The 17,149-nt window shown below is 42.1% G+C and overlaps 1 protein-coding gene across 2 annotated transcripts in view; it reads left to right on the top strand.

Annotated features, from left to right (window-relative positions):
• ZSWIM8 (zinc finger SWIM-type containing 8) overlaps positions 1-17,149 on the top strand; it is a 279,619-nt gene that overhangs the window by 212,594 nt on the left and 49,876 nt on the right. For both annotated transcript variants that reach the window (XM_030203397.1, XM_030203396.1), the window contains exons 21-22: positions 6,025-6,501; positions 13,239-13,407. In XM_030203397.1, coding sequence (XP_030059257.1) covers positions 6,025-6,501; positions 13,239-13,407 — 646 coding nt within the window. The remainder of the gene's footprint in view (positions 1-6,024; positions 6,502-13,238; positions 13,408-17,149) is intronic.

The raw sequence follows: 17,149 nt of genomic DNA, 5'->3' as shown, positions 1-17,149 counted from the left end.
ATCAAGCTTTCTTGAATTCAGATACAGTCTTGTCTACACTGCCTTCACCAAGTGGCTGTGGCACAACTTCACTTTTTTCGTTACAGGTAATTTCCAAGTTTGTCCTTTTTCATTTTCATTCTATGCGCCTTCACTCCAGAGTGTTCTTTCAATTGGAAGGGGATTCACTCACTTCCTGTGTATTTATACCATAGGTACATAAGTATGGTTATGCTGGGTAAGGCCTAAAGTCTATCAAGTCCAGCATTCATATCTAATGGGCATAGGTACATAAGTTTTGCCATTCTGGGGAAGCTCAAATGTCCACCTTTCTACAGCCAGAACAGCATTAAAGAAAAAAAAAAAAAACTCTCACGAGAGTATCGAACAAAAATCTCTGCTCCAAAAGCAAGGCTTTGCAGTAATTCTGCAAACTAACGCATACAATATTTGCCATGGCTGTTCACCACTAGGAACACCGGGGACCCTGGGCCTAGGTTCGGTGTTTTAACCTGAAACAAGCTCAACATTCATATCTATTGGGTGTGAGTCTGGTACTACTACTACTACTTAACATTTCTAGAGCGCTACTAGGGTTACGCAGCGCTGTACAAATTAACAAAGAAGGACGTTCCCTGCTCAAAGGAGCTTACAATCTACATCTCAGTGAGGGAGGACGCATGACCGTGGTACGTGGATTAGTGGTATGTGGATTAGGGAGATCCAAGAAATTACAGGCCGGTGAATCAGACGTTCATACTGGGACAATGTTTTTCTGTCCGGAGCGTACTACCATAGCTGGTGGACTCCTATATTCAGAACTTTCTATATTCAGAACTTACCCAACTATGGAACGCCATAGAGATAGGGTTGGAGTTTGTAGCCCTATTTAACTGGTGTCCTTGGTCACCCTTCCTCTTCTCCTCAGGATCCAGAGAATGGCTAGTTTTTTGCTTATGCATTAACCGGTCATTTTCAGCAGTACTCTCTCTTCCGTTCTTTTATAGATCTAAGAGGATGTTCATTGCGCTCTTAGGGTCATTTCATTCTTACCTAGACGACTGCCTAATTGGAGAAAGTCTTATCAGCAGAGTTCTCGGGTCACACACCGGGTGTTGCATTTCTTACAGTCTCTAGGTTGGGTGGTGATTGTAGCCAGGCCTCTCATTTGATCTCTCATTTGATCTCTCATCGGATATCTCTGATTTTCTCTTTGTTTAGTCAGGTTGGCGCACAGTCTTTTGTCTCCTCTGCAAACATCCCAGTTTATATTTTTCTTGGTGACCTTGGGCCTTCGGCCATTTCCTCGCTCTATTCTGCAGAATGCAATTTTACTCTCTAATGCCCAAGAAGGAATTTTCCTTCATACTATTGCGAATCTCAGGGTCATCAATCGCGCTATTTAAGTGTCATCTAGTTATCTCAAGAACCTTAGTTCTGTCATTGGGATGCTTCGTGCAGTACACTTTTTGGCAGAAGCTTTTTTGTATATATTTTTTTTCTGGGGGACCTCAGCAATTCGTTTTACCTTCGGGTGAATTTTGTTTTCCCTACTGACAAACAAGGCGGAGAGAGCTATGTTGGGCAATGGGTTATGTCATCCGCCAAGGAGGAGTTAAGAGTATACTCTTGAGTTTGTACTCATTTTTTCTTAGTTGTGTCACCCTGCATTTAGGTGAATGGACTCTCATTTTTTCAGCCTTACTTCCTCACTGCGACACTTCAGGGCTATCTCTTTTTGCCTTCAGGCTCATGAACATTTCTTGCTTCTTCCGTTCAGCAACAGTCTTGACGGAGACAGGGACAGATGCCAACGTCCAGCAGGGGTTTTTCAGCCTTCTTTATGCGTTTCTTCCATCATCTCACTAGGTGTTTACGCAGAACCAAGGCACCCTTCTACATCCGGACCCCCAGTCACTCAAACTTATGGCGTGGTTACTGGGTCTGCAACATCTTTGATATTTTCGCAGGAAGTACTTCAAGTTTTAATTGCTTCCAGACAGAAATCTACATTAAAGTCCTATGAATCAAAGTGGCGACGGTTCACTCTGTGGTACTCCTCTCGCCACTTCATTCCACAAACAGTATCCATTTTGCATGTTTTGGAATATCTTCTGCATCTTGCGAAATCTTGTCTGTCTTACTCATCCATTAGAGTTCATTTGGCAGCTCTATCAGTGATGCATGATACTGTTGACAACCGCACGCTTATGCAGCATCCACTGTCAAAGCGGTTTCTTAAAGGAGTCCTGCACCTGTACCTCCCGCTTCATCCACCAGCTAGGTGAACTAGGTGAACAGACTCTTAAAGTTCTGTTTTCTAGTAGCCATAACTTTTTCTATAAAGTTTTCCTCTTCAAGCAGTGTTTCCCAGTAGCCATTGCAGCAAGTAGATCTATGTGTGGAATACTTCTATGGTTGGTAACTTCTTTTCGGTCTGCTGTAGTTTAAAGTTTTCACCTTTCCCAATCGGTTTTTTCTTATTGGTTTTGTCCTTCTAGCCAGTAGGCGTAAAAGTTTTTCATTGTTTCTAACCCGCTATATCGCGAAGGATCAAGGAAATGAGAATGTCTATTTTTCTTCTCGCTGAGAGGGCAGTTCCACAGCGTATTACAACATATTCCACAACTTCAGAAGCGGGCTCTATTCTTACTAAGGCGATTTTTGGTGCTCTCGGTGCACATTGGTAAGTTGGCAACTTAGTCCTAGTTTCATTTTATTTTGCTCATTGGGACACACTACATGTTAGTTGTCGCCAGGTGGCCTATGCAGCATGAACATTTCTCTGCAGTTTTCATAAGGTCCCTCCCTTCAGATTACTGCTTTGATACTTCCCATCAGTCCAATCCTGGTCCGGTCCGGAGGGACGCTAAGGAAGGAGAAATTAGATCTTACCTGCTAATTTGCTTTCCTTTAGTCCCTCCGGACCGGACCAGGCCCCTCCCATGTTCTCTCTACTCTTTAGCTTCTTTTATTAAGTAGGAAGTGTATTCAGTAGGAAGTGTATTCATTCCTTTACGATTCGTGGAACAATACTATATATATACAGAACTTTTCGTGGTCTATACCACTTCTCTGGTGGTTGCTGGTGAGCTCAATTGCTGGAATCTATCTATAAAACCTTAAATACGCCATACCACTTCTCTGGTGAGAGTTGTGGCTGAGCTCAGTTGCTGGAATATCTATAAAACCTTAAATATGATTTACCACTTTTCTGGTGAGAGTTGCTGGTAAGCTCAGTTGATGGAATATATATAAAATCTTAAGTGGGCCATACCACTTCTCTGGTTAGAGTTGCTGGTGAGCTATAAGACAAGTGAGCCATACCACTTCTCTGGTGAGAGTTGCGGGTGAGCTATATTATATGTGAGCCATACCACTTCTCTGGGGAGAGTTGCTGGTGAGCTATATTACATGTGAGCCATATCGCTTCTCTGGTGAGAGTTGCTGGTGAGCTATAGTACAAGTGAGCCATACCACTTCTCTAGTGAGAGTTGCTGGTGAGCTGTAATACATATCGGGCCATACCACTTCTCTGGTGAGAGTTGCTGGTGAGCTCTGATACTTGGCATTGCCGAGTGCTTTGTGGCTGCTAGGATTCCATACGGCACAGAAGGTCTTTCTTTCTTTCCTGCTTTGCTATTCAAATACTGAGGCTAAGGTCACATGGCCAGGGCTCCTATTGGCTCTCTAGAGTCAGAGTTTTTTCTCAGTCTCCACCTGCTGGTAGGCGAGCACAACCCATCAGTCCAATCCTGGTCCGGTCCGGAGGGACTAAAGGAAAGCAAATTAGCAGGTAAGATCTAATTTCTCCGTTCTTTGGATGCATGTTGGTAGGTTTCTAGAGACTTTCTCTCACCTTTCCACTTCTTTCCCACAACATTCACACTATTACCAAGATAAGACCCAAAGTATGTAGAGTGAGCGTAGGTTCAGACACTTGGAACTTAATATGAGGGTAATTTAACACAATTCAGTCTCATCTGCTGTTCTGTGGGAAACCTTGACAATCCCACGTACAAGGATATATGTTTTTATATGATTTTAGTTAGGCAGTATTCAAAATGTGATCATTATGGGGTTCTTTAAATGTGTGTGTGTGTGTGGGGGGGGGGGGGGGGGTCACGTATCGCTATGGAAGGGAGAAGACTCTGATTTTCAGCTCTCCTGCTCTCTGACCACCAAAGACCTCTATAATTTGCTAACCTATGCATTTCTCTAATAAACAACAGTACCGATCCATCCAGGAACCTGCAGCGGTACGTCCTTGGGTAAAATCGCGAAGCCAGCAAAGACAAGAACGATCCCGCATGCAAGAAGACAAAATAGCGCCATTGATGAGCCGAGCAAGAACCGCAGCCAGCACAATATGGGTGTTGGAGGTGGCAGCAGAAGTGGCCACCCTGATGGAAACCTTATTGGAAAAGAGACTGGCACCGCTGGAGGAGAAAATTATTCAAATGCACATGGTGATAGAGATTGGAAAAGACATGCAACAGTACCAACACTGAGTAGGAGAACTGGAAGACCATATGCAGGAAGTAGAAAACACCAACACCCAGCTCCAGAAAGCGCTTACAGAATGCCAAGAAAAACTTGGACTTCAAAAATCACTCCAGAAGGATCAATCTTTGAATATTGGGCATTCAGGAAATGATCACAGAAGCGGAGCTAATGGGCTTCCTGGAGACGCTTTTCACCAAAGAATTGGGACTCCCACTGCATTTGGGCCCTATTCCAGTGGAGAGGGCATACAGGCTGGGCCAGTGCAAGACGGGGGCCTTGCGGCCTCGAGTGGTAGTTTTGAAAATACTGAATTACGTCCACAAAGCTGCTATTTGTTAGGCCCGGGGGGGAGGGGGGGGCAACATCAAAACAAACAACTATTTTTTTCCCTCTCTCTTCCTTTCCTGAAAGGAGGAAACTGAACAGCAGACTTTGTCTGAAGCATACATGTGAGACGGGGAGGCCATTAGAACCCAGGCCCTCCCTGTTGTCTCTGGGGATCCTTTGGGGATTCATAAAATGATAGTTCCAGTCCCTCTCAAAACTGTAGGTACTATCCATTGGGTATTTGATGTATTTTGAGACTGAGTTAATAATTTCATTGACTTGAGCATAGTTCATGTTTTTCAACATCTGCTCCACACCCTCTTCCCTACCCCCCCTTTTTTTTTTGATAGGTGTGAGGGGGGAGGGAAGGAGGGAATAAAGTTGAGAATGTTCTTTGTAAAATATGGTGACTAATTGTTTTTTTACCAGTTTGCCAATGGTTGGATATTGGACATTGTTTTCACCAATTGTATCTGTGGTTGTCATATTTCTTGCTTTGTGAGACTTTTTTTTTTTTGTGTGTGTGTGTGTCCCCAGATATATTTTCTTGCTGGTGTGTTTTCCCCAGATTTCTTTAAATAGCAAAAAACTTAACTGTAATGACATTTTTACCATTGTCCCAGGTACAAATTAAGTATCTGTATATATGTGTAAACTGCTTCGATTGTAACCACAGAAAGGCAGTATATCAAATCCCATCCCCTTTGCTTTTCCTTAAAAACATCATGTTAAGAATAAGTTTCAAAGACCAGTTTCTATGTCAACTGTGTGTTATACTAAAGTGGCAATAACTGGTATTTTGCAGTTACAGGAATCAGAGCACACAAGATAAAGCCTCTATTTTGAGTCTCTGATGGTCAATTGCAACCTCATTTTATAGGGTCTTGCATAAGATCACATAGACTGATTTGTTCCAAGGGTTGGTGTTTACTTTGCTAAACAGAGAAAAGAGCAAATTATGGATAGGTAAAGGATGGGAAAGCAGGTTCCACATAGAGTAAAGTTTCTGTTAGATGGGTTTGGTAATCAGGAGACAATGTAGAATTAGTCAAGATCTGCTGGTGTTAACTAGCAAGTGGTTTAAGGCATCTTTAAATTTGTCAGTCAAGGGAAAAATTGAGAGAGTATAAGTCTTGAAAATGCTAACTTTGAAGCCAGTAATTCATTCACTAATGTGATACATCTCTTCTCTTCTTTTATTCCTTTTCATAGGATAACCTGATGCTGGAGAAGGCCTGCATGGCAGTGGAGGAAGCTGCAAAGGGAGGTGGTGTATACCCAGAAGTCCTGTTTGAAGTTGCCCATCAGTGGTACTGGCTATATGAACAGACAGTTGGCGGGACTCCAGCCCAGAGAGAAGGAGCCACTGGCTGCAGCACCACTGGAATCCGTTCTGTGTCTGAAGTTCTCCGCGGACAGTCAGACAATAGAGTAAACTCAGAGACAGCTGCGGTGACTGTAGCTGCAGCGGTGACTGCAGCAGCAACAGTGGTTCCAGTTATTTCTGTGGGGTCAACTATATACCAGCAACATACAGCAATGGCACACGCTCATACACAGGGACTGCACCCGTACACTACCCTTCAGACCCATATCCCTTCCGTTTGTACTCCCCAGTTTATTGGACACCCCATTCAGCATGTGCCGCGCCCAGCTGTGTTTCCAGTTCCAGGAACAGCATACCCCCAGGTAAGTTTCCTATGTGTTGGGTTTCTTCTCATAGAGTTCTGGCTTCTGGTCTTGTAGAGATCTGGCTTCTAGGCGCTGAAGTGCTTCCTATATTGCTTTCATCAGGGAGCCATCATGTCTAGCCTGCAAGTTTCTCTCTAGGTTTTGAGGCCAGCTCCTATATATGTATATAGGTAGAATTGTTCAGTAGGAACCTGCTAAGCCAATACAGAAAATTATTACATAGGCATTTAAATCTAAAATAGTCTGCAGTTTGCTCTCCATTTAACTGTGCCTTGTGAGCTTTTTCCATTGAAAAGACTGCCTTCCAAAGTATTATTATTATTAATTATTTAGATTTTGCTCACACCTTTTTCAGTAGTAACTCAAGGTGAGTTACATTCAGGTACACTGGATATGTCTCTGTCCCAGGAGGGCTCACAATCTAAGTTTGTACCTGAGGCAATGGAGGGTTAAGTGACTTGCCCAAGATCACAAGGAGCAGCAGTGGGATTTGAACCGACCACCTCTGGATTGCAAGACCGGTGCTCTAACCACTAGGCCACTCCTCCTCTGTTTTTTGGACTTCTTTGTGGCTCTTTTTATTCTTTAAAATGTAGTTTGGTTCATTGTCAATCTCAGTTGGATGCAGGATCTGCATTAGTCAGGTTCTGGAGGGGTGCTACAGATTGTGAGCACTGGCCACGAACTGTCACTGCAAAGGCTTAGCTGAGTTGGAAAAAAGAGAGAAAAACAAGGGAAATAATCCAAGTGGTTTCAAACGAAAACTCGTGACACTGTAGCTCAAAGGAAACCAATACATTTTTTTGGCTCTCTAATTCCTCTTCCTTTTTCTCCCAGCTTAATTAGATCTAGGGCTGCAGTCTGGCACTATGAGCCTTAGAAAATAAGACTAGCCATGCAGGGTCAGACTGGTCTATCCATCCTGCTTACAACAGTGGCCAAACCAGGTCACATGTACCCAGGGCTTTTTTGAGGAGGTACTGAGTACCAGCACCTTTTCCATTGTCTGCTAAAATTGACCCATGGTCCCCAAGTTTTAATGAAAGAACTCAGGCTCTACATACCAATTCTGCCTTGTCACAAATTCTGTGACTGGTTGCAGAGGGCCTTGCTATTGAGGAATGGATCCCACAGTGATCATCCCACCCCTGAAGGGTGGCCTGGCATTTGAGTACTGGCACCTTTTTTGCTATGAAAAATGCACTGCATGTATCTGACAGAATTCCAGAGAGTAGATTCCATATTACTGATCCCAGAAATAAGTAGTGGCTTCTCCCATGTCTGGCTTAATAGCAGACTATGGACTTTTTTTTCAGGAACTTGTCCAAACCTTTAAACCCAGGTATGCTAACTGCTTTTACAAACATTCTCTGAGAATGATTTCCACTGCTTAACTATTCATTAAGTGAAAATATATTTTCTTCTGTTCTTTTTGAAAGTATTAATATGCAACTTCATGGAGTGTCCCCTAGTCTTTGTACTTTTTGAAAGAGTAAACAATCGATTTACTTTTACCTGTTCTATTCCACTCAGGGTTTTGTACACCTCTATCATATGCCCCCTCAGCCATCTCTTCTCCAAGCCTTCATTCAAAACTACCTGTGGATTTTCCCCTATTTTAGCAGACATGTGCACACTTCCTCGCTCTTTTCCTAGTTTTGTTGTTGCAGCAGTGGTTCTGTGTGCAAGAGCCGTATTCAATTGCTGCTCCTAGAACCCTGTATCGTATAGTCTAAATATGGCCGCTATCGAGCTTATTTTTGAAAGAGAAGGACGCCCATCTTTCGACACAAATCGGAAGATGGGTGTCCTCCTCCCAGGTCGCCCAAATTGGCATAATCGAAAGTCGATTTTGGGCGTCCCCACCTGCTTTCCGTCGCAGGGATGACCAAAGTTTCAGGGGGGCGTGTCCGAGGCGTAGCAAAGGCGAGACTTGGGCATGCCTAACACATGGGCTTCCTTGACCCATAATCAAAAAAAGAAGGGCGTCCCTGATGAGCACTTGGATGACTTTACTTGGTCCTTTTTTTGTTACGACCAAGCCACGAAAAGGTACCCGTACTAACTAGATGACCACCGGAGGGAATCAGGGATGACCTCCCCTTACTCCCCCAATGGTCACTAACCCCCTCCCACCCTTAAAAAAATTCTTTAAAAATATTTTTTGCAAGCCTCAAATGTCATACCTTAGTGCACTGGTCCGCACTGCACCCAGTAAAACTGCTCCAGGGACCTGTATACAGCTGCGATGGACCTGAGTCCATCGCAACAGTATGCAGGTCCCTGGAGCAGTTTTAGTGGGTGCAGTGCCCTTCAGACAGGTGGACCCAGGCCCATCCCCCCCCCCCCCCCCCCCCCCGTTACACTTGTGGTGGTAAATGTGAGCCCTTCAAAACCCACCAGAAACCCACTGTATCCACATCTAGGGGCCCCCCTTCACCCATAAGGGCTATGGTAGTGATGTACAGTTGTGGATTTTGGGGGGCTCAGCACACACGGTAAGGGAGCTGTGCACCTGGGAGCAATTTCTGAAGTCCACTGCAGTGCACCCTAAGGTGCCCGGTTGGTGTCCTGGCATGTGAGGGGTACCAGTGCACTACAAATGCTGGCTCCTCCCACGACCAAAGAGCTTGGATTTGGTTGTTACTGAGATGGGCATCCTCAGTTTCCATTATCGCCGAAAATCAGATATGACCAAGTTTAAGGACGTCCTAAATTTCGCGATTTGGCCGTCCCTGACCGTATTATCGAAACGAACGATGGACGTCCATCTTGTTTCGATAATACGGGTTTCCCTGCCCCTTCACGGGACATCCTGCGAGGACGTCCCCGCATGGCGATGCTATGCACCACCATGAAGCCACTGGATCGGCCAGGAAAGCTAGTTCTGATGGAATTTGAAGTTCATAAGATCGGGGGGAGGGGGTGAGACTGCAACATTAAACACAAACCATGTTTTGTTTGTTTTTTTTTTTTTTTTTTTTTTAATTTTCTGAGATATGGACAGGTGTAATGTGTTGTCCAGTCTTGCATAACACCACACGCAGTCTTATCTCCCAGCGAAAGGTTCCTCATAGTCTTATGTCACCTTCATTAAGGCTTCATAGTGTCTAAGTTTTCAAGATGATGGGAGTAACAAACACAACACAAATTACCCCTCTCTGGCTATATTGAAGGAGCTTGCTCAATGTTGGGGACAGGCATCCAGGGTCTCTGCTGAGAGTATAGCAATATGCAAACTGTCGTGGCTGTGTGTCTCTGACTTGGATCCGGCACTCCAGCAGAGGTTGTCAGATACCACTTGCCAAGGAGATAATCTTTTTCGGAGAGAAGGTGGAAGAGATCGCAGACCTCATCAAGAAACACAATGATACCATCGACACTGTCTCCCGACGGGCACCTTCTGCGCCGTCCTCCTCTAGGAGGTTTTTGGGCAAGTCGAAGAGGGGTTCCTGCTACTTTCAAAGGCGTAAGTACACTCCTCCTTGCCTCGTTCAGCCTCAACGCACTCGCTGTTGTCAACAGCGTGTGCCTAAGCCCTAGCTGACTCCCTAGTCAAGAGAGGGGGTGAGTTTTTGATTGAGTCCTGCAGAGCATAGCCACAGTCAAAGTAACTGTACCAGATGACCTACCAGTAGGAGGGAGACTGAGGTGTTTTTTTTTCCCCAAGAAACATGGTACCTTGTAACCTCTGACTGATGGGTTCCTCAAATAGTCCATCTCGGTTACGCCCTACGTTGGCGAAGGAGACCACCAAATTGCCCCCCGAGAGTATGTTTCATCAGCTCTCTTCACAATGAAGTACTCAACAGAGGAACTCTCTGCCCTTCTAAAGGCCCATACAGTTGAGCCTGTTCCACTGGGAGAAAAAGGAAGGGATTCTGTTCCTGGTACTTCCATGTGCCAAAGAAAACAGGGGGGATGCGTCCCATCCTAGACCTTGGGGCCCTGAACAAATTTCTGGTCAGTGAAAAGTTCAGGATGGTTTCCCTGGACACTCTTCTCCCAATGATTCAGGAACAAGATTGACTATGCTCTCTGGACTTAAAGAAAGCCTACGTGCATATCCCGATACTTCTAAGCCACAGGAGGTATCTCAGATTTTGAGTGGGAATGCATCACTTCCAGTACCGCGTCCTGCTATTTGGCCTCCTGTCAGCTCCCAGGATTTACACAAAATATCTAGCAGTAGTTACAACGTTAGTACACAGACTTGGGAGTCCCATGTGTTTCCCTACCTGGACAATTGGCTGGTAAATGCACAATGAAAGACAGTTCTCAGGAGTCTATGCAGAGAACTATGTGGGTACTAGAGTACTAGGGTTCATTTTAAATTATCTTGAGTAGAGGAGTGTGGTAGCCGTGTTAGTCCACTCTTAAGGTTATCAATAGAAATCAAACAAAATAAAACATGGAAAAGAAAATAAGATGATACCTTTTTTATTGGACATAACTTAATACATTTCTTGATTAGCTTTCGAAGGTTGCCCTTCTTCGTCAGATCGGAAATAAGCAAATGTGCTAGCTGACAGTGTGTATAAGTGAAAACATTCAAGCATTACTATGACAGTCTGACAGGGTGGGAGGATGGGGGTGGGTAGGAGGTATGCATGGGGACATCAAAGCATATCATTGATATTCTAACAGGATGGGTGTGGATAGGTGAGGGGTGGGGTGATCAACAGAGACATACAGCTTTATGGTTTATAATGGGCTAAGAACCCCAGATCCTTGTTAAGTCCTTTCTGTTGGGTGTTAAAATATTCAATCATTCTGACTTCAAAGGTCTTACGTTCTTGTATGGTTTTAAAGTTACCTTTCATGAATCTCACTGTGAAGTCACTGGTACAGTGTCCTGGTCCTGTAAAATGTTGACCAACAGGTGTGGGAACCCTACTGGTACCAGCACTGTTCATGTGATGTCTATGTAAATTGAATCTTGTCTTAAGCATCTGGCCTGTTTCTCCAATATAGCATCCTTCGTTACATTTTTTACACCAGTACTGTCCTTCCGACAGCCACCCAACTTAAAACACAAGCTAATCAGAAGTAAACTTCCATCACAGACTGAAAAGGAACAGAAGGGCACACTTCCCTGTAATTTATCCAGTTGCAAACTATGAGAAAATATTTCACAGGATCCCAAAGTCATCCACAAAGGAAAGATATTCAACATAAAGGGATCTTTCACTTGCTCATCTTCCAATGTGGTATATATCATTCAGTGTAAAAAATGTAACGAAAGATGCTATATTGGAGAAACAGGCCAGATGCTTAAGACAAGATTCAATTTACATAGACATCACATGAACAGTGCTGGTACCAGTAGGGTTCCCACACCTGTTGGTCAACATTTTACAGGACCAGGACACTGTACCAGTGACTTCACAGTGAGAATCCTGAAAGGTAACTTTAAAACCATACAAGAACGTAAGACCTTTGAAGTCAGAATGATTGAATATTTTAACACCCAACAGAAAGGACTTAACAAGGATCTGGGGTTCTTAGCCCATTATAAACCATAAAGCTGTATGTCTCTGTTGATCACCCCACCCCTCACCTATCCACACCCATCCTGTTAGAATATCAATGATATGCTTTGATGTCCCCATGCATACCTCCTACCCACCCCCATCCTCCCACCCTGTCAGACTGTCATAGTAATGCTTGAATGTTTTCACTTATATACACTGTCAGCTAGCACATTTGCTTATTTCCGATCTGACGAAGAAGGGCAACCTTCGAAAGCTAATCAAGAAATGTATTAAGTTATGTCCAATAAAAAAGGTATCATCTTATTTTCTTTTCCATGTTTTATTTTGTTTGATTTCTATTGATAAATTATCTTCAAAAGGGAATTATGCAAAGACTATGACAACTCCCAACACCTGTAGGTATAAAGAATCTCCAGATTGAAAAAAAATATTCTTTCATAACAATTTTTGAAGGAAAATCGCTCAATGTAGATAGTTCCATTACAACTCCTTGGTCCAACTGGTGTCCACCGGAGCCATTGGATCCTATTCTGAATATCTTCAGGTTGAAAGTCTTAAAAGGAATAGAAGTTTGGAAAGATCTGAAACCAAAAGGTTTTAATATGTCAAAAAATCAAAGACTTGCTTTAACTAATTTATTAGAAGATAAGGATATAGTCATCAAAAAGGCAGACAAAGGTGGAGCAATTGTCATACAGACAAGGATGCTTGTCTGGCAGAAGCAGACAGACAATTAGAAGATGCAACAATGTCTAAAAAGATTAAGTTGGATCCTGCAAAATGACTGCAAGGAACTATTAGAAAATTGACCAAATCAGCCATGGATGAAGTTTTTTGATGAGTAAAGATCATAGATTTTTGAATGTGAGCAAATAGTGACACTAAGTAGCTAGATTTAGGGCTCATGATTGCTGAGTTCTGGAGGGAGTTCTTGCCATTGCTTAAAATGAATGGATGATAGTAATTTGATAGGTGATGTAACAGAAAAATCAACAGATAAGTGGAAATGAAAGCTGGCTTCAATTAAGCAGGATGAAACTGCCCAGTTAAAAAAAAAAAAAAAAGTAAAGTAAAAAATGAGAGAGAGAATTGATGTACAAAAACTCTAAAAGAGCATTGGTACACATTTCAGTATTTGTACTTGTTTTCCTCCTCAGATTCCTAAGCCTCCAAGTGCTTGTAAGAAGGAATGTGTGCTTTACACTTTATATAGTTAAGCTATTTTATGTCCATTCACAGGGTGTCCATCCAGCATTCATCGGAGCCCAGTATCCCTACTCTGTAACAACACCGTCCCTGGCTGCCACTGCTGTATCTTTTCCCGGGGTGCCGGTCCCGTCTGTGACTCAAATTGCAGTTCATCCATACCACACAGAGACGGGCCTGTCCCTCTCCTCAAATGTAGCAAGTAAGTGTTTATTGCCACAGGTATCAATACTGTGGAGGCAGGGGAGGGTGGAGTAGAGAAAAGGAGGTTGTTTTTCCACACACAGAAACTTTAATTTTCTCCCAATCCTTTCTCCAAAATCATAGAAGTGGTGGTTGTCGCTTTCCCTATAGCATTGCAGTTCTCTTAACCTTACCTGTTTATAATGTGTAAACCACTTTGGTTGTACCACAGAAAGGCTTTATGTCAAATGAATGACCCATGAGCATTCAGTATTGCTACTCTTAATATTCTAACATTGATATGCTGTAGCATTTCTGCCCTGGAAATAAAAATAAATACTTTATAGCAAGGGATGGTATGGGTACCTTCATTATAGTGGTGTGCAGGCTAAAGGTGGTAGATTTTTTTGAATGTCGAATAATTTCAACATCACACAGTTTCCATTAACACAAGTTCCCTTTTTATTCTTTCCAACTCAACAGAATGTTGGAAAGAAGATATGCATAAGGGTATAAGAATGTCTCTCTCTCTCTGGGGCAAAATAACTCCATGAACTTTAATGGACAAGGGCCATATTTGATGGGAGGGAAAAACTGGTGAAAAGACAGAGTTCAAAAATGAGCCAGTTCAGAGTGGGAGATCAAGAGAAATAGGCTGCCAAAAAATAGCCCAAAATACTTTTATTTGGGAGAAGTAATACAGCTTCTGCATCCTGTAAGAATTTATATACTGACACATAGCTATTAGGGAATTGTTCCTTTGAAACCATCTCAAACCCCTCCCCCCCACACACACACTTTCCCGTTTTGTTGGTCATAGACACTCGCAGGCAAAAACAAATACACACATATATAAGCATACCCTTACTACTTCCACAGATTTGTATTTCGTCTTTTTTTTTCTCTACTGTAAAAGATAATGGTTAAACTTGCCTTTTTAACGGTTGCTATGTTTGATGACAACTAGTAACATAGCTGTGTAATTGACTACTAGTTGCTAGGTGTACTAGCAACTAGTTGTTGAGAAACATGGGAAAACCTATTTCGGTGGGACTTTGTTACAATATAATACAACATGTACTCCTGCCCTGCAAAGTCCTATATGAGTTCTATGTGGTTTAAAAAACTTCAAAGTAAAACTGGGTAGATTTCGGGAAATTTACAATAATGATGCTAATACAGAGATTCAAAAATGTTAACAAAAAATACATTTAAGACAGATTATAGAAAGATTCAATGAGATGAGTCTTTCTAAAAAAGTGTAATAAGTTATCTTCCGAGTTCTTGGAAGAATTGAATTTCACCAGCAAGTAGATTGATAGGAAAGCATACCATTAAATATGGTTTTGTAAATCACTTGCTTTGGATTTGGGTATTGTAAAAGTAACGACAGTCTACCATTTAGAGTTGAATTCTTATGTGTTAAATGAATTAACTGAAATATAAAGGTAAAAAACCATGAAGAATGAGAAACGTCTTAGTGCATAACTTATAGATGATTCGAGCCTTGATTGGGAGCCAATGAAGATCCGACTATAATGGGGAAACTAGTTCATACGTAGATAAACCAGGTGCACAGCTGTATTCTGCAGCGTCTGAATCTTTTTGATTAGTCCCTCATTCAAACCTGTGTATATAACATTGAGGCTTATTTTCAAAGCACTTAGAGGCATATTTTCAAAGCACTTAGCCTCCCAAAGTTCCATAGAAACCTATGGAACTTAGCCTCCCAAAGTGCTTTGAAAATATGCCTCTTAGCCTCCCAAAGTTCCATAGAAACATATGGAACTTAGCCTCCCAAAGTGCTTTGAAAATATGCCTCATTGTGATAATCTATGTGAGATAAAATGAGTGAGCTACTAATCTAAATGCTGTAAAGGTAAAACTTGATCTGATCCTTCTCAATTTCCTCATAGTATAAAAGACTTTGGTTATCAGTGATTTGATGTGAGGCTCAAATGTAAGAAGTTCATCAAATATAATACCAAGAATATTAATTGGTTTTCTATTTTAAATACTGAACCTTTTATCGTTAATGTTGTTTCCAAGAAGAGTTTGGAAGCATTTCCTAAAACTAAAAATTCAATTTCAATTTGAAAGCTGCTGCCAAATTTATAAGAATGTCGATACCCCTCTTGATTTGCTGTAAAATGTCAGAAATAGTATTGGCAGATGGAATAATAATAGTCACCTCGTCAGCATAAATATAAGTTTGAAAACCTGACAACATTCATTACCTTGCTAATTGTGATATTAATAGATTAAATAGTATAGGTGAGAGGGGCAAACCTTGTGTTACTCCACATTGTCACCCATGAAAGAAAAATTCTTGGCCTTTCTGATATAAGATCTACTGTTTAGGAAGCCTCTAAGCCATTTCCACACAGTAACACCTATACCATAATAACTCAACAAGTTTAACAAGATCTTATAATCCGCATGATCAAATGCTGCCAACATATTGAACTGCATAATGAGAATTCTACGACCCAAACTTATCTCCTGCCTTGCTTCAGAATTCAATGAAGTTAGCAAGGTTTCAGTGCTAAATTGACTTCTGAAACCCAATTGAGAACATGGAAGAATGTTATAGAACTCAGATGGGTTAAAGGGCTGTAATACTTTTCAGTGCCCAAATGGTCCAGAGAAGGGCGACAAAAATGATAAAGGGGATGGGACGACTTCCCTATGAGGAAAGGCTAAAGCGGCTAGGGCTCTTTAGCTTGGAGAAAAGGCAGCTGAGGGGAGATATGATAGAGGTCTATAAAATAATGAGTGGAGTTGAACGGATAGATGTGAAGGGTTTGTTTATGCTTTCCAAAAATATTAGGACTAGGGGGCATGCGATGAAGCTACAAAGTAGTAAATTTAAAACGAATCTGAGAAACTTTTTCTTCACTCAACGTGTAATTAAATTCTGGAATTTGTTGCTGGAGAATGTGGTAAAGGCGGTTAGCTTAGCAGAGTTTAAAAAGGTTTGGATGGTTTCCTAAAGGAAAATTTCATAGACCATTATTAAATTGGACTTGGAGACAATCCACTATTTCTGGGATAAGCAGTATAAAATGTTTTGTACTTTTTTGGGATCTTGCCAGGTATTTTTGACCTGGATTGGCCACTGTTGGAAACAGGATGCTGGGCTTGATGGACCTTTAGTCTGTCCCAGTATGGCAATACTTATGTACTTACATAATAATGAGATGCAAATCATGAAAATGCATTAACAGCAGCTTATTACTATATAAATACTATAAAACGGCTTGTAGTGAACGCACACAAGTTCTTTTTAGCCGGTAAAATAACACCCGCAAAAAGCTGGGGTTACTTTGTGTCCCAGGAGTGTTTTGTTGCAAAGCCGCAGTCTGATGCTCCTGGGCCACATTTTAAAGGAGCCAGCCACACTGACATAAAGATGCCATTCCCCCCCTCCCTTCAATCAGAAAGCCTATTCCCATAATTTAAAACAGTATTTTATCCAGCTGATATAGCCTCCATGTAGCACAGGCTTCACAGGTGCTCTTAAAGCCAACCTAGAATTTGTATCTAAAGTCATAATATGGTATGATAGATGCCTGCCTGTGAACATGTTACTCTTGCAGCTAAAACAAATGGCAGATTGGAGAAGCAGAACTGGTGCTATGATTCTTGGGCTACATGCCCTCTGTTTTGTAGGCAGTGTCTGCTGTGAGATGTGAATCTTTGGTTCATTTCATTGTACAGTGATTTTCCTTTTGTGAATTTACCCATCCTGTGATCTTGAA

Source organism: Microcaecilia unicolor, chromosome 5 (assembly GCF_901765095.1).
Source record: "Microcaecilia unicolor chromosome 5, aMicUni1.1, whole genome shotgun sequence".
Lineage (NCBI taxonomy): Eukaryota > Metazoa > Chordata > Amphibia > Gymnophiona > Siphonopidae > Microcaecilia > Microcaecilia unicolor.
This window is presented reverse-complemented; position numbering and strand designations above follow the sequence as displayed.